Source organism: Giraffa tippelskirchi, chromosome X, assembly GCF_054371585.1.
Source record: "Giraffa tippelskirchi isolate mGirTip1 chromosome X, T2T-mGirTip1v1.2.pri, whole genome shotgun sequence".
Lineage (NCBI taxonomy): Eukaryota > Metazoa > Chordata > Mammalia > Artiodactyla > Giraffidae > Giraffa > Giraffa tippelskirchi.
Window position 1 is genome coordinate 17202220 of NC_137289.1, and position 18628 is coordinate 17220847.

General features: G+C 39.4%; 1 protein-coding gene across 1 annotated transcript; it reads right to left on the reverse strand.

Annotated features, from left to right (window-relative positions):
* Window positions 1-231: 231 nt before the first annotated feature.
* HTATSF1 (HIV-1 Tat specific factor 1) lies at window positions 232-16755 on the reverse strand. Its single transcript, XM_081564941.1, has 10 exons — window positions 16570-16755; window positions 16108-16348; window positions 14185-14365; window positions 13476-13523; window positions 12844-12998; window positions 10876-11039; window positions 9607-9706; window positions 3942-4031; window positions 3032-3169; window positions 232-2503 (listed from the first exon to the last, which is right to left on the reverse strand). Exons 2-10 carry the CDS (start codon window positions 16291-16293, stop codon window positions 1241-1243), a joined length of 2325 nt encoding a protein of 774 aa, XP_081421067.1. The 5' UTR covers window positions 16294-16348; window positions 16570-16755; the 3' UTR covers window positions 232-1240.
* Between the last annotated feature and the right edge of the window lie 1873 nt (window positions 16756-18628).

The following is an 18628-nucleotide window of genomic DNA, read 5'->3' on the forward strand; positions in this document are numbered from 1 at the left end:
CACAATAAATAAAGTGTTTAAATGCTTCTGGCTTATCTTTAAAAGGAACACTATTTTGGTTTGCAATTTTTCTGTTTAACTTTCTTCACCTCTTTCACTGATTTGTCCCTGGTGAAAAGCCAGAAGATTTTTAACAGATCCCAGACATGAACTAAAAAACTCTCAGAAAGTTGGCTTGAAGTACAAGTCTTTTCTGTCTGAAGAGGGTAATGATTACACTGACAGACGGTATAATGAAAATGCACCAATGCAGTTTATTTTAATTCTAATTTATGAGAATAACTTCTTAAGTGCAACATCAAAAGTCAATTCTGAATTTGGAAAGCGCAATCAAGAAACAAGCCACATCTTATGGGAACTACACAATTTCCATAGTACTAGGTACCACGATTCTAGAACAAAATCAAAAACAAAAATCTGAAATATGCGTGACAAAAGTTCTTAAACTCCAGGAGATCCACACGAACTGCCCCAAAGTGGATACAAAAGGTTGTGTAGTGTACACACAGATTTTTCTGGGGAAAGGTCCTGTAACTTGAATCAACTTCTACAGGTATCCAAACAGTAAATGGTAGAATTCTGATCTCCTCCATATTTTCAATAATGGAAGCTGTGGACTTTTGGAAGTTCACCTTTGCACATTTAAGAGTCAATTTTCATCGGAAGAGGGTAGAAAAAAGTAACTTATAAGGACTGGGGAGCGAAAAACTCTGAAGAGTTCTTTACCTTGTAAGTTTTAGTAACATGTTCTGGTTTAGAGAGAGGAAATGGGGATATCAGTGGTAACATCATAAAGTGGAAGCAAGGAGACACCTACAGGGATTTTTTCAAGTCCTTAAAAAAAAAAAACCAAACGTTAGTATGAATAAAGCAATAGCAAGAATTAAAAATGCAATTTAACTCAAGCACAATTTTCCATTTCTGCATATCAACAACTTTCTTTATTTCTGAATGTCACAAACTTCAATCAGGATACTTTAAAAAATATTATTTTGCATGCACTTAACAAATCTGACAAAGGACGAGGAGCAAGTTAACTAGCATTATGCTATGGAGTTTGAACTGAACAGCCAATGAACACATATTTAAAATCGTTAGGTACAGGTAACCATGAACACTTCACTGCATTAATCAGATGGCATCCTACCTCTATGCACACATTCACGTAACACTACAAGTAATTACCCTGCAGCAGAGGCAAAATGGAGATGAAATCTCCCTAAAAAGCAAGTTTACGGGATTAAATAGTATTGTCGTCATCATCATCATCACTACTGAGAACAAAGCTGCTGCCTGTGGACAAGGGCCCTTCCTCTTTAACATTCCCTAAACCACCCACAGTCCCTCTCTCATCAGAATCTTCAAACAATTTGTCACTGGAATCGTCATCAAACAACTTCTCGTTGGAATCATCATCTTCAAACACCTTTTCATCTATGTCTTCATCTTCCTTGACATCTCCATCTTCCTCATCTTCTTTTCCATCAGAATCTTCAAATACCTTTTCATCTGCATCATCTTCTTCGTCCTTTTCATCAGCATCTTCAAGTTCCTTTTCTTCTGCATCTTCTTCGTCCTCTTTCTCATCCGACTCATCATCAAATACCTTTTCATATGCATCTTCCTCTTCTTCCTTTTCATCTGACTCTTCATCAAACTCTTTCTCAGAGCCTTCTTCATCAAACACTTTTTCAGAGCTGTCATCTTCGAATTCTGATTTTTCAGACTCATTTTCTTCTAACTCTTTTTCCGGAATGTTTTCATTAAATTCCTTGTCAGAGGCATCTTCTTCAAAACCTTTCTCAAGGCCATTTTCTTCTAACTCTTTTTCAGAGCCATCTTCAAACTGCTTTTCCGAGCAGTCTTCAGACTCTTGTTCTGAGTCGTCATCTTCAGAAGCCATCTTTTGGGGGCTGGCCTCCCCCTCAGACTCCTTGCCAGGGTCGTCTTCTTCAGACTCCTTCTCACGGCCGTTCTTGTCAGGATCCGTTTTGAGTTTCTTCTTTTTGGACTCTCTTTCGGGGACAGTCTCTTTTGACTCTTTGTTAGGACTACCCTCTTCACGCTCTTTCTCAGGGCTGCTTTCTCCAGACTCTCTCCCGGGGAAGTCTTCTTCACGCTCTCTTTTGGGACAGCCTTCCTTAGACTCTCTTTCAAGGCAGCTCTCTTCAGATTCTTCTTGGGGACCTTCAGCTTCTTTTTCAGGGCCACTTTCTTTAGCATCTTTTTCAGAAGCAGCTTCTTCAACTTCTCCCCCATCTTCCATTTTTTCAAACTTCTTTTCATCTATAGGTTCTTCAAATGCCATTTCAGTTGCGGCTGCTTGAACATTTGCTTGAGATGTGTCAGGGTGCTCAGAAAAATGCCTAACTCTAGAAGGCCCTGCCCTTTCTGGAGCACGGATGGAATTTGAACGCTGCAGGCCTCTGTTGGCCTCAGGAGCGTTGAGGAAAGCTTCCCATCCTCTCAGCCTTTCCTCCCTTTCTCTTGTGGTCTCCTCCACCTGTGTACACATGGAAACCGCTGTTAAGAGATGCTTTAAGCCAAAAGAAGTAACAACGTCTTGGAACATTTCTAATATTGCTGACAGTACTCTGATTTTATAAGATATCACTTCTGGGAAATTAAAGCAATTCCCTATCTTCACTTTCTAAACTTTACACTTTAATTTACTAGTGCTAACCTTAAGATCGTTTAAACAAGTGCCAAATGCCACAGCACTGCAGAAATGTCTTATCAATTACAAAGTTAATCACTGACCTGTCTGTACTTTATAAGACAGAAAAGAAGAGAAACACTTTAGCTTAATGTCTTCTTTCCCTATTGCTGTTCTGAGCAAGCTCAACACTTCAGACTTATAAACTGAAAGACTGAAACATTTTTCTTTCCATACTCTGAATGTAAAGGATTATTTAAAAGTACCGTTACATTAAACAGATTACACATAATCAAACACTTACATGAAAAACCGCTAGATCAGTATTCGTTGGAATGAAACAATTCATGTGCCCTTGACAGTTGCAGAACTCACCTGATAATCCGTAGTTCCATCCCACGCTTGGGCAGTGATTTGACGCCCACCAAACCACCTTCCATTGAGGGTTTGAATACAATGATCAGCTTCCTCTGGATCCCTAAAGGACACAGAGGCCACACCATCGGGGTGTCTCTAAAAAAAACAAGGAAGATAGAAGAAGGAATGAATGAGAAAACTGAAAGAGAAATATATGCATGTGGAGAAGTAGGGAAGTAGTATTCTTTCTGATTATTTAAGCTAAAGATTTTATGTATGAAGTCTTTCTTTCCATTTACTCCAGCCAGTGACACGCAGCTAGCTACTTCTTTAGCCTAACTTTGTCTAGCAAAAACCAAGCATGATATTCTTGGAAATGTTCCTGCTCATAACAGTGTCAAAGGAGAAGCAGAACAGCTTGGTTGTTAAGAATGTGGACTCTGAAGCTGAACAGCCTTGGGATTAAATCCTGGCTCTGCCATTTACCAGTTAAATGACCTTGGGCAAGGTGCTCAGTCTCTAAACTCCCTCATCTGTAAAATGGGTAAATAAATAAAAATGGGTAAAATAGCACCTACCTATCTCAGAGGATTGGGAGGATTAAATGAGATAACATGTAAAGTAACTGTAGTTTGCAATCAATAAATGATGACTCTTTTACACTTTCACTTGGCCATACACTCACTCAAGAGTGATGATAAAGGAAAATAACCAAGGCATAACCAAGTGTATCAAAGTCTTGGCTTGTAATCCACGTTCATCTAATTATGCTATCTAATACTGCTAACAGACCACCACCACTAGAGAGCAGACCTACTACATAAAAACATTAATATAAAAAACGTGGAGGCATACTGACATTTGGTAATAACTTATTAAAATGGAAAAAAATTGCTTTAGGAATCATTTGTTCCAGCCACGAACTTACATCAAAGAGAAGGAGCTTCCTAATTTGTCCAAACTTTGAACACTCTACTCGAAGGTCTTCTCTGATTTCATTCAACACCAGTGGATCATCCTACAAAAACACACTCAATTAAAAGGGGTTTGCCCCTTTGCAAATCCTGAGAATGAAATTTATTGCTTTGACAAACCAACAAACGAAAGTTTCACTTAAGGTTATTAGCTAGGCTTGCATGCAGTCTACAAAATTAAAAAAAGTCAAAGTCGAAAGAAGTTAGACTATCACATCTGCTGCTACTACTACTGGTTTGCCTGGTTTTACGATGGGGGAGTGGACAAGTACGGTAGGCAGCAATGGGAACACGCAGTGGTAAACGAGAGGGAAGGGACATGTTGGTGAAAATCCCAAATAATAGCAGCTGTAGCAGGTGAAGTCCTGTGGCACATATTAAGTCTGAGACTGCTAATTCTTATGTTCTGCATGGGCATCACAATGACTGTGAAGATGAAAAACCTTTGCTTTGTGCTTTCAATAGATTCCTATTTATCAAAATGTTGCAAGGGGGAGACATATATCCTTTTCATTGACTGAAGTGAAGTGAAGTGAAAGTTGCTCAGTCGTGTCCGACTCTTTGTGACCCCATGGACTGTACAGTCCATTGAGTTCTCCAGGCCAGAATACTGGAATGGGTAGCCTATCCCTTCTCCAGGGGATCTTCCCAACCCAGGGACTGAACCGGGATCTCCTGCACTGCAGGCGGATTCTTTACCAACTGAGCTATGAGGGAAGCCCTTCATTTACTGAGTGTCCTACAATTATTCTTTGTGCTTCTGAGATTCTATTTTAACTCATAGGGTAAACCTCGCTTATAAGGATTCCTGTTCATCTTGCCTCCTACCACACTGCAATAGAAACACACAAATGAGCTGCTGTTAACCACACAATAAAAACATGTGCTTAACTACTACTTTCTTGCAACTATGAGTCTATTAAGAATACTCAAACACTGCTGCTTCTAGTGGTCTTGAGTAACCCTCCCCCAACAACAAAAGAATTTACGATTTCCTGTGGGAATTAAACTTTTCTTCAAGTTCCAAAGCATGAAAAAAGCTCATAAAAAAGTTACACTATCAACTTGAATTGCAACTACATACAAACATATACAAGGATATCCTATCTACTAATTTCTATTGAAGCAAACCTGAACACTTTTTAGGAAACATTTGAATCCTCACCAACTAAAGAGAACAGCAAAAAATGACAAGTGGCTTCTCCTTCCTAAAGTTTGTCAAAAGGCAAAAATAAACAACTGGTAGGCAGTTACTGAAATCAAATTTAAAATTAAAACTGTAAAAATCCTATAAATCTGAGGCTTCTAAAACTATAGCTGGCAGGACTCTGGATTTCTCCCACTTATAAAATCTAACTTTGGAGAATATGCCAATTTGTTTTATATAAAATTCTCAAACCTGAGAGGAATGGGGAATGGAACATAAACTCCATACTCATTTGGTAAAGCCATGGGGTGGCTTCTAGGGATGTGTGTGGCGGGTAGCTCCTATCAGATTGGGTGCTTTCTGCAAGCAGGAATCTCCCTTGACTGAATTTCAAATACCTCACAGAACACAGCACAGTCTTTTCACATAATGAACAGTCGATAAATACTTTTTCAGTTTGATAAACTGTTCCTAATAACTCTATTTTCTTTACCAAAGGAAATCAGGATTATATTAAAAACAAAAACTCTTTCAAAATATTTGACAAATTTATGCATGATTCCACAGTAGAGGGAGGGGTGCATTACTGTCTTTATTTCTTTTTTAAAAACTTTATTTTTATTTTTGGCTGTGTAAGGTCTTAGTTGCAGCATGCAGGCTTAGTTGCCTGGTGACATGTGGGATTTCAGTTCCCCAACCAGGGACTGAACCAGTGTCCCTTGCATTGGAAGGCAGACTGTCAACCAGGGACCACCAGGGAAGTCCCTGTCTTTATTTCTTTATCAAAGTCTCAGTGCCTTTCCTAAAAGAACATCAAATTTCAGCCAAAGACTTCCCAGACTTCTGTTTTCATTTTTAGCAGATTGAAAAACCAATGTGTGTCTACTGCTATAATATCATGAGACTTAAAGATAATAACCCCTTCCCCGGTTAAGTATGTTTAACTTAGCTAAGCATGAAAATTTTCCCAAGACAGCTCTTTGCAAGCAACAGACCTAAGACTAAACTCAGACTGTTAAGCTGAAACCTTCCGCATTTGACACTCATAATTTTTTTCCAGGGTGTTGCTTTGTTTTCCCAGGAATAAACCGTATTTCTCATTCCTTTCAAATCTAAACCTATTCAAGACAGTAGCCAATAACCCCACGTGGCTACTGAGCCCTTGAAACATGGCTTGTCCAAATTGATGTGGGCTGTGGGTGTGAAGTAAATACCAGATTTTGAAAATTTAGTACCAAAGGGGGAAAAAAAACAATGAAACATAGCTTATTAACATTTTTATGGTATATGCTAAAATTATAATACTTGGATATATTGGGTTAAATAAAATTCATTATTAAAATTTACTTCCCTTGTTTCATGTTGTATTTATACTGTGGCTGCCAGAAAAATTTAAGTTACACATGTAGCTCAGATTAGACTTCTATTGGACAGCTCTGGTATACACAATCAGAAACCTACCTCTGCATCTGAGTTTTGGTTCTCCATCTCTTAGTATTCAAATTTGCCAGGCATGATTTTTTTCAAATAAGGCTTTGAATTAAACACTGAAAACCCCCTAAAGTTACATTTAAAATACTAGCCTTCACTGTTCACCCTGATACCAAAAAGTATTTCTAGGCATTTTGCTTCTAACACTAATCAACTGTGGAATAAAGACATACAGGCATACCTTGGAGATACTGCAGGTTTGGTTCCAGACCAGCACAATAAAGCAAATATTGCAATAAGGCAAGTCACACAAACTTTTTTGATTTCCAGTTATGTTACACTATACTGTAGTCTATTAAGTGTACAAAAGCATCATATCTAAAAAAAGATATGCCTTAATTTAAAAAATACTGCTAAAAAATGCTAACCATCACCTGAACCTCCAGCAAGTCATCATAGTAACAAAGATTACTGATCACAAATCACCATAACAAATACAGTAATAATGAAAAGGTATAAACTACTGTGACAATTACCAAAATGTGACAGAGAGAAAGAGAGTGAGCAAATGCTACTGGAAAGATGGCGCTAACAGGCTTGCTCCACACAAGGTTGCCACAAAAACTTCAATTTGTTTTTTTTTTAAAAAAAAGGTTCAACCCCTGGTCAGAGATCTAAGATCTCACAAGCTACATGGTATGGCCAAAAAGGAAAAATAATAATAAAATAACTAAATTTAAATAATTACATGTGGCTATAGTCTACCATGCTGAACAATCTACTACAGTGGACAGGCCTATATTGATACACTTTTACATTCAGGCCTACGAAACACTGAGCAAAAAAACCCAAAAACTGCTTACAGGCTCTCATCAAGCTCAGCAGACCACACAAGCCCAGGTAGATGGGCAAATAAAGATGCACCAAGGGTTTCTCTGCCCAAGAACTCTGAAGCCCATCACTGCCCTCCCCAGCCTCTGTGGCACAGCTGTCTGAAAACTTTCCTTCATTTGCAAAGATGCTAAAGAGAAAATATTCTATTCATTGAGTGAATGAAAACACTCTGCCTCGTGAGTAAAAGGGGTTTCATTCATTCTTTCACTTCTTCAGATAAATATTGAGGGTCTTCTGTGTGCTAAGGACTGGGAATATAACAGCAAACCAGATAGACAGAGCCCTGACTCTCATGGAGCTCATATTCTAACAGATAAGATCCAATAATTTCAGATAATAAATGCTATGATTAAAATAAAACTGGTTAATATAAAGGCTCTATGATTCCAAAGTTTATACTAAACCAATAAAGATTTTCTTTTTTTTTAAACAATCAAGAATTTACAAGCATAAAATTTCTATCCTTAAAAACATCCACTGGAGGGAATTTGTAGGAGTCCAGGAAGAATAAATGTGGCTTTTGGGAGGAAAGACTATTTGTTAAGCTAGGAAAAATTAAGTCTGCCCAGGGTGATAGCTAGACTTAAGTGTCTCAATGAGCAAGGCAGGAGGCAGAAACAGGTAAAGGTAATTACTCAGCAGACTTCAACTTGCAGAGAGCCCAGATACTTAATAAATTAAATTTACATTTATGTTCGTGTTCAAGTGTTAGGAGTATAGAATGTTGTGAATCCAAGGTCTTGAGTCACAGAAATTAACAGGTCACCTAACTAAAAAAAATAATTATCTGCCAAGGAAATAAAATGTAGATGAATAACAGGGAATTCTGGAGTTGTACCAAGTAGACTAGATACCATGATCCATCTATACATGCATTTCAAAGCCCCAGCTGGCAGGGACAGCATTTCAAAAAGCATTTAGTGTGCATGTGAACATGTGTGGGGTTTTTTTGGCCATCCTTGCAATTTGAGGGATCTTAGTTCCCTGACCAGGGACTGAACTTGGGGCCCCCAGCAGTGGAAGCTCAGAGTCCTAACCACTGGACCACCAGAGAAGTCCCTATGTGCATTAAAAAAAAAAATAGTTCATTATTACTGCAAGTCTAAACTGGCTCTGTCGTATTTCAAGATTCTTCAGGATTCGAGTCACAAAAGACACCACACAGTACTAATAGACCACATGTATTTTCTTGATGACCTCAAAAGATACAGGCTCCATAGATGCACAGTAAATCCTATCACCTCACTATTTGCAGAGATGGAGTTTGACAGACAATTTTGGAGCTCTCTCAAAGGGGGCTAAAATGATATTGCTACTCTGACTGTTTCAGTGCACAAAAGGAACCAGACTGGGCTTTGGTAGGGACAAGAACATATGCAAACTGTCTGGAATTTTACATTATGAACATTGTTTTCTTATGTGTAACTTGTTATCATTAATTTCAGAATCCAGGCAGAGAACAAAGAATTGTTCTTCCAAGAATGAGTCCATGAGTCTAGGCCAAAACACACAGATAAGAACAAGATGCAGATTGTAACACAAGGTACCCTGATGGCAACTAATATTCCTTAAACCTCTCTAGTAGCTCTTCTTCCTTTATCCACTTTTATTTGCTGTTCCTAGAATCGTCCATGGACATCAAGTATGACAAAGTCCTCCCAATAGCCACTAAAGAGTTTTGTAAAAATTAGATACTGGAAAACAACCTCCACTACTCAAATGTCAGGGACTGTATTTCACTAACCTAAGGTTTTTTAAGGATCAAACTTTCAGCACTAAAGTGAGGTTTTCCTTTCCAATTGTGAAACTGGTCCTCCCCACCAAAGTAAGCTTGTATTGTTGAACTGTACTTAACATCCACAAGTGACTCACAGAAATCTTTTCAAGACTATATTTTTAATATAGCAGCTGCCGTTTGGGGCCACAGTATGGGTATTAGACTGGTTTACTTGGGATATGACTAAAAGAACACTGGGCTAAACCTGGGAAAACCTGAAACCTTCAATTGATTCTTGGTTCCATTTTCCAATCATGACAACTCATGAACATGCAGGATGTGACATGAGAAAGATAGGGTGAGGCAAGCTTTGGGTTCTCTTGAAAGAAAGAATATCTGTGTTTCTAACTGTAAGAATACGTCTTCCTACCTCAAAATCCGTTGGATGAAACATGTTTTTGATGATGACAACTCGCTCATGGCGCATTCGGGATGGGCCAGCTCGTCTCTCAGGTCTCCAATCCAACTGCCTAATGTGACAAAGTAGGAACAAGAAGTTGTGAATTTCATTTCAGACTTGTTGGAGAGAGAAAAAAACAAGCTATAAATATAATCCTTTACTGAATGCTTAATAATGATAATTATTCGATTCCAAAACAACAATGTGTATTTTAGTCACAGTTACCGCACAGCTTTCTGAAATAAAAATAATGGGCAGGTGAAAGATGGACCCAGTATCTAAAATGCCCGGAATAAGTATATGTTTCATAACTGCTGTCTGGTTACAAACATTCCAATGAGACTCCTGGAAAATTGGTAATTATTTAGTATCTATGACTATCTAGGAACAGACACTCCGAGGCCAAGGAAATGTTCAAATTTTATTAATTTCTAGGTATTTTATAATTATAAAGAACAAACAACTACACTGAAATACGTAAAACTACTCTGTTACAATCTTAAATCTTACTGTCTATAAAATGCTTAGGTATCTAATTTATTCCTATAAAAACTATTGGCATCACAACTAAATGCTTTTATAACCATTTTACTATTAGTTTAAGCATAGTGTTAGAAGCTTTATTAGAATTCACCCTGATCTAAGTGCTCATCATTTTGGCTCATTTCTTAAAATCAGCATATTTCAAAAAACATTAAATAAATTAATAGAAACTTAATGACATGTATATATTATATACAACCACACAGCACATGAAAAATGATCAAGCTTATAATTTCTAAGTTCTAACTCATACCAACTAGTATGAATGTAAAAATTTAGCTCCTGGTATGCTGATTCCATCCACATTAAAAATGAACTAATGGCTCTCGTATATAAACCTAAACCATCTTATTTAATTTGATATTCAACATTTTCTGTAGGATGGCTTTATTTTATTTAAGTCCCTGTTGTATTAAAAATGAACACCTCAGAAAATGAAAAACACCATCACTGCCAAATATCCTATTACACAGATTACTGAAAGTTTCTGAGGATCTAATAAAAGTTGAAAAAATTTTTATTTTATATTGACATATAGTTGATTCATAATGTGTTATTTTCAGGTGTATAGTAAATGAAATTCTTTAATCTGTAGGCATATTTGATGGAACAAAACTATGCAGTTATTACCAAAAACATACTCGAATATTTATACAAAATCTTTCAAAATGGGAAAAAAAAAACAAAACCACCAACTTTTGTTGCATAGACAGCTTTTTCTTGTAGTCTTTGCACTTCTTCTTCTTCTTTGAGGCGTCATATTCTCCCTTCAACTGAAATTTTGCCACCTCCACATGTAATTTGTAGCCTCTAATTTCATCTTCATCCAAAAATTTTAATGCCAGATCCACAGATTCTCTCTTTGTAAAGCGAAAACAAGTTACAATCAGTAAGTTACACACTGAAATGAAACTTTAGGAGTGTTTTAGATGAATGATGACTATACATAAAATAAAAATTTAAATGTAACTACCTACATGGGAATAAAGAACTCCAGAATGCCTATTAGGAAACTTGTATTTAAGTCACAACTGTCCCCAACTGGTTATATGAAGCTAGGCAAGTTATTCAAGCTCCCTGAGCCCCAATTTCTTCATCTATAAAATGGGAATGAAAATGCCTTCTTTGCAGAGTTCTTGACAAAATTAAAGTTATACCATTACTGGAATAGCAGTTTTGCCTTTTGGAGTCTCAATTTCTTATCTGTACAATTAGGCAAATGGACTTGCATGATTTCTAAGGTGCATTCCAGTTTTAAAATTCTAAAAGTTTCCTACTTAAAAGACTAGATGACTCAAGAAACTGGGAATAGTTTGGTCAGCCTTTAATTTTTTTTGTTCATCAATTAAAATGTAGGTCTGTGATATACTAGGAAGATGACTATCTGACAGCTTGAACATTACACACATTTGTGGATTCTGGGTCCTATACAAAGGGGGCAGTTGTCAGCTCTGCACTGATTCCAAGATCTGAGGAAAACTCAAAAGGACAACTGAATTCAGCCACACAATCAAATATGGATCCTGGAACAATTAACTGTGTTATTCTGGAACTCAATTCACTGGTTTGGTAATCTTGTACTTTTATGGGTCATAAATTTTATATATAAAGTTTATCAAAACCCTATTTTTCTCTTTAAAAATTTTAAAACCCAATGAAACCCCCTAAGAGACTCTTCACAGATTTTCAGTAAACTCTGAAGGACTTGTTAAGTGTTCAAGCTCCTTACATTTGAAAATTACATAAATATCTTCCTATAATGGTCATAGTCTTGTATGATCCCCATCATATTCGAGAACGAGGTCAAAAACCTATCTTTCCCAAAGCTGTCAGCTTACTCTTAGCCCCCTGATTTCACTGAAATGCTGTATACTCGCAACACACTCATGACGTTGGTACTGTTGTTTTAACACTCTGATTTCACTTTGTAATTATTTTCAGGTTCCATGACATATGTAATATGCCATCATTGTGCCCATTTCTTTTGTACCCTGCAACAATGCATAGTAGCACATGCTCCTAAGGTGATAGGTGCTCCAAAAATAATGGCTGCCTTCACACTGAGCTTTCTTCCCCTGTGCACTTTGTGGTACCATGAATACATAAAGTTCTGCAAATGTCTGTTAATACAACTCTCTCTTCTCTCTCATTCAAAATATATTTCAAAGCACTAAGCCTAAGTTATCACCTCCTTTACGGTTTAATTCAGGGGTCAGAAAACTTCTTTTGCAAAGGGCTGGTGAGGAAATATTTTAGGCTATGTGGGGCATGTGGTCTGTGTTGCAACTACTCAACTTTGCTGTTGAAATGTGAAAGGAGGTATAGCCAAATGCATAAAAGAATCAATGTGGACATGTTACAATGAAACTTCATTCACAAAGATAGGCGGTGGGCAGAACAATAGTTTTCTTCCCATCCTGTTTTGAATAGCCCTCACCCTTGGTTATCTGGAGAAGGAAATGGCAACCCACTCCAGTATTCTTGCCTGGAGAATCCCAGGGACGGAGGAGCCTCGTGGGCTGCCGTCTATGGGGTTGCACAGAGTCAGACATGACTGAAGCGACTTAGCAGCAGCACCCTTGGTTATCAATTATACAAAATTAGAGCCCTGGCTCCTGAGTTGAAAACAGAGATAGAAGAAACTTACGTGACCACATAACTAACCTTCAAATAACAGCAAAGTCCATCTCCTTTAAGATTTCCTTGATTATCTTTGTAAAGCTTGACCTTAAATTCTTCTGTTTGAGGATCTCTCATAATAATGCCAAACTTCGACATGAGCTGTATAAATTCATCCACTGTAATGTCTGGAGGCAAACCTGTGATGTTAAGGAAAAAACATTATAAAGGCATCTATAACAAAGGTGAGGGTTACTTAAGTTTCTACTAATTCAAAATCTGTAACATGGATGAGTGATGAGTGCACCAAAATTTTGGTTTTCTAAAAGTGTAAAAATCTCACATCTATAGACTTGAAGAAATTTCATGTTTTAATGTATTCAAATATACATTAAAATCATGCTTTGATTAGGCCTTGTATCAGTGAATCTGAAGGGGCAAACTGCTGAGTTACCTAAAGCCGTCAGAAAGGATGGCATGCAAGTTATATTCACATACTTTTTCTTAGTTTTACTAAAAAAAACAACATATTCCTCACTAATGTAAGTGGCTGAACAAATAAATGACACAATTATAAAAAATAGAATTCAGAGAAATGGAAATCTAAAAATAACTTTGTAAAAAAACCTCAAAATCAAATATTTTCTATTCTAAATGTGGTTAAAAGGTATACCTACCAGACACATAAACATTTGTATTTCTGTCTTCTTCAACATGAAACCATCCTAAAAATAAAAATCAAGTAAATAAATAAAACACATGCAAGAAAAGGTAAGAGTCCCATTATGAAATCCTGACAGTGTGGCAGTTTCTCAAAACTTCCAGAAACTTTTCTTACCCTTAGAATAAGACAGACTAAATTAAATCACCAGCTAGTTTTCAAAGTATTTGGATCTTTGGACAAGTAATTCACTTCAGAGCCCTGTCTGAAAAAAGATGGCTAGCTTAGCTTGGTTCTTTATGAATCTGATACTACCTTAAAAAAAACCTCACCCTTGCTCTGACTTTAAGCCTTGGCATAGGTTGCTTCTGACTCCAATCTGTGTCAGACCTGGCTGAGCTGAAGCAAAATTGACTTGTTTAATTTAATTAGAAGTACCAAAAAAAAACACACCCAAACCAACCATATAAACAGAACTTTAAATAATCTCCTAATAACAATTCTGTTTTGCAAAGAAGAAACTGAGAACTGAACTGAATTGAAACAATCCGCTTGATGCCTACAGGTTAGTGGGAGAGCCAACACATGAACCCGAATAATAATAATAATTAAAAATACCCATCTTATGATTTTGTCAAAGTTCTGATTCTCCAAAAAATAAATACATATACACATACTCATATTTTTAACTTTTATACTCATTTTTGCAAGCTAAATCTACTTGCCTGATTCAGCCTTTCTCTTTTCTCCCTTCTTTTTCAGATCACTGGGTTCAGGGGGTTGTGTTTGTGGAGGTTCTTCTGCAGTCCTAGCACTGACATCTTGGACACTTGCAGTAGAACTAGATGCACCATCATTAGAAAAGCCATAATTGGCCTGATATGTAGCAATGAAATCTTCAGTGATCTAAATAAGAAGTTTAGTGCACACACACACAGAAATTAAAAAATGATTTCCTACTGTGAAAAGTTTACATTGTGTTAAATAACAGTATATTCAGTTATACAACGTCACATTCGAGTGTTTCTGTGGATAACAGTAATTAAAGCATATATGAAGAATAGTCACCCACATAGAAAACTGTGCAAAAGAGAATAAAAAAATTAAGACATGGGTACTTGGATTATCAACACAAAAGTCTGAGTTTTTTATTTATTTTATTTATTTATTAAAGGCATTTTAAGTGACGTTGGCACCTTTCCTAGTTGTTTCATTTGTAAATTACTATCTCTGTAGTCTACTTGACTAAGACTACAAATATATATAGCAAAGGAAGTACCAGATAACAATAAACAGAATAAAAACCAACAGTCAACTAATAATCTAACAACAGAATCAAATTTTCTTTTACTAGACAGATGAACATAAGTATATGTACTCTAAATATTTAAATACCTGTAGGCAGAGAACACAAAGACTGGAACTCTGATTTGGTGTATAAAGGATGGGGCTAACAATTACAAAATTAAATGCTATTTTAACACCATTACAAATTAAATCACATTATCATTTAATGTCAAAACAAATCAAGAACAAATCCAACTCACATCCATCCCCCTGGCTCTTAGAGAAAAAAACACAATTGCACAATGAAACAAACGTAGTTATATCTTCATACCAGTCAATGTGAGGCACACATAGGAATGAGGAAAATTTAAAACTTGGAAGTTTGAAGTGGTATGGGTTCCATAACATAAAAAGACAGAGCCAAAAATTACTCTACTATCAGATGACTGTTGAAGTACTCAGAAGGCTGAAGGAACCAAATCTGCACTCTAGCTGGCACCACCAGTACTCAAGTGAAATGTTAAGTTTAACAATTCAGAGGGATTGGACCATATACACAAATACAAAATGGGAAAGAAAATAGTTGAAATAAATAATTAAAAAAATAACACTCAAATTACACAATGCAGACACGATTTGCATCACTGGCTTGCAAGTCTATTAGTGTGTGATAAGTATCCCGTTTTCCACCTGTACAAGACTTTGATTAACAGGGTACTCTGACCAAACAGTTTACAGAACCAAGTTTAACATCAGTCATCCTTTTACTTCCAAGCTGAAACAGAATGCTTAACGATTTACAGGTACTCTAAATAAATACGCACAGATCTTTTCCATCCAAATTCTGTGCTCCTCCTGTCATATTCTTGTAGTGATATGGTTCAAATATACGGTCTAGGACAAACTTTGGTAGAAAAGAAAAAAAAGATGCAAAGTTCAATCAGTAAAAATTTATCAATTTTTTTCAACTCAAGAAGTTGCATTTTGCACCTAGCACATCAGTTAACCATCTGAATTCCTAGGATAAGTAAGATTGAGACTACCTGAGACATCGATTGAATTTGCTCTTGATGTTTTTCCTCTTTGCAATAAAAAGCAGTCGATGACAAAAACCAACTGCAACCTTCACAGACAAAATTAATAAGGCACAGAAAGGACTTAAGAATTAAATTACATCGAAGACATCTCCCTAAAGATTTCCGTTCCTTCAAACGTCGGTTCTGCCACAGACACAACAAAAACAAGTGTCACTAGCCAGAGGGGCTCTTAACCCAGGACCTCAGCAAAGAAAACATGAAAGGAGCGCCCCGCGAGGCTGGCCAGGTGGGCCCGCTGTGCAGCGGCGCCCGGGCGACTCTTACCTTGGGGAACCAAGCCTTCTTGTCTAGGTCCCACTCGTACGGAGTGTCAGTCGGCTGCTGCCCCAAAGAATCGGTTTCTCCACCGGGATCTTTCTCGGTGTCGTCGTCCTTGGTGTCTCCGTACAATTCTTGCATTCGCAACTGCTCATCAAACTCGTCGTTCGCATCCAAGTTGTTGCCGCTCATGTTGCCCACTAAGCCTAGAGGCAAGGTTCGGTCGATCGAAGAGGCCGAGCTGATGCTGGAGGGGAACAGAGAAAAGGAGCTTCGCCACACTCAGCCAGCTTCCCACCGCCCCCTGGCCCGCCTCCCCGCGGCGCCCCAGCAGCCCCCGGGAAGTCAGGGCCACTCGCCGGCCGCCCCGCCCCCCGCCCCGCCCGCGGCCCGCCCGCTGCCCGCCCGCTGCCCGCCCGCCGCGCGCGCGCGTGTCGCAGGTCCCGGCCCCGCCGCGCCACCGCCCACCTGATTCGCCCCGCGGGGCCTCGCCGCAGCCGCTCGATCCGGGTCGAGGCGGGAGCGCGCACGCGCGCCGCCGCCGCCGACCGGGTCTGAGGCAACTGCGGCTCCCGCGTCAACGTCTGGAAACCACCTGGAAACCGAGGCCCTCTCAGGATGACGCGGTCGCCATTGTTGGCGCGTCGCGACGTCGCGGGTCGCGCCGACACGCCCCTAGTGGCGTCAATAGGCGCCGACGAGGGCCAGCGGCGTGGGACCCCAGGGGCGGGGCTCCGGGGCTGTGCTGCTTCTGAGCGGTGATGCTCAGCCAGGCTGTCCTGGCGCGGGGGCCGCGGGGAGCTCAGGGCCTGCGGCCTCTTGGTAACGTTGGGCTCCGCGGGGTCCGCAGCGAGGCGGTAGCCCAAAGGCGTGGGAAGTTTCCCACTCGGCCGGCGCCGGAGCAGGCGTCGAAGCGGCCGCCATCTTGGGGGAGTGGACGGGGCGGGCGGGACACGTCGCCCTGCGACAGAAAGATGCGCCTCCTTCTCCCGGCGGCCCCTCCTCCGCGTGGGAAACAAGCCTGTCACTTGTTTCGTGAAGATTTCCCTAGGAGAGCCGGGTTAGCCCGAGCTCCTAGTACAGGGTCTGGTGTATAGTGCGTGTGTGGTGAGTGAATGAATGAACGAACGAATGATGAGTAGAAGGACCAACCTTCTCTCCAAGCTTCTGCTCCGTCCTTTATCTTCCCAGTACCTTCCTCAGGCTGGAGATGATGCTGGAAAGGAAGGGTAACAGTTGCCTGTCCCTTGTTCTCCATGATTCAGACTTGGTCATGCTCGAAATCTGAAGCTGTAACATCCAGTGTACACACCACATTTGCTGCCCCACTAAAGTCGTTTTTTGATTTTTTAGGAAAAAAGTGCATGTAATAGAACTTGCATGCATATTTATAGTATAGATAAGATGAGTTTTATTAGGCTCATATAAGCTTTGCTAAATATTTCTTTTAGGATCCAAAAATAGTATACAGCTGTTTTCGGCAATGTGTTATTGGGCTTCCATTTCATTCCTGAATAGGTTCACAGCATAGGTGATAATATACTAAGAGGTCCTGCTGCACGTGACTCTCTGAGCGCTTGCTGAATCCACAGGCACTTCTGAGAAGGTGACCAAACGTTTATGTTTAGCTCATTTGTGACCCAGTCGGAGGCCTGTGAGGTGGCTTGGTAGGGTAGCCCCGCATTCTAGACTGAGTTTGACTTACTGAGCCAGTAAGCCTCTCCCAGAAAGAGGGATGAGTACGAAATGGGGGCATGGTCAGAGTAGTCTTCTGTGGCCAAGTTCTGTATGGGTGAGAGGAGAAGCTGAGGCAGTGATAGAGGATCATTGAGTCACCACTAGAGTGGAGTTGGGAGCTAAACATGCTTGTATCTACAATAGCATTCTGTTTGGCCATTGGGTTCCACAGTTTTGTTGTTATTGGATTCCTAGAATTAAACGCCTAGTAACTGAGTTAATCTGGAAGTATCTCTTTATAACCTGTTCCCCCCCCTCCCTGAAGAAGGAATTCATGGGGCCTGGACTCCATCTTAGGCCGGTTTGTGGTGATCATGTTCGGCCACCTCTCTAATGGACTCTGAACTCTGTGCTTAGTGCCTGTGGAAACGACAATAGAAGGATAAGACCCCCTCCGGACAGGGGAATCTTGAAGATTGTATGCAGGTTACTCATCACCTAAAAGAAAACATACACTAATCCCCCTACCTCCCCACAGGTCATAAATTTTTTCTGTTGCCTCCTGGCTTATTGATAATTGATTGTTTGAACACATAATGGGGTTATTGTGATTGTATTTACCTTTCCTTTGTTTATGTAAATCACGAGGAAATTGGGGTGGTGGGTTCAGACACGTACACATGGGGTATAGAAGATTTTCACAAATGCTGGTTGGGGTCCTTGGCTAAGAGGATACTCTGCCTTGGGCCCGCCGGTGTAATAAACTGCACTTCACTATCTGCATCGTCCTTCTGAGTGAGCTTGTTTCCCGGAACGCGTGGCTATAACAACCCCACCTGGGCAAGATTAT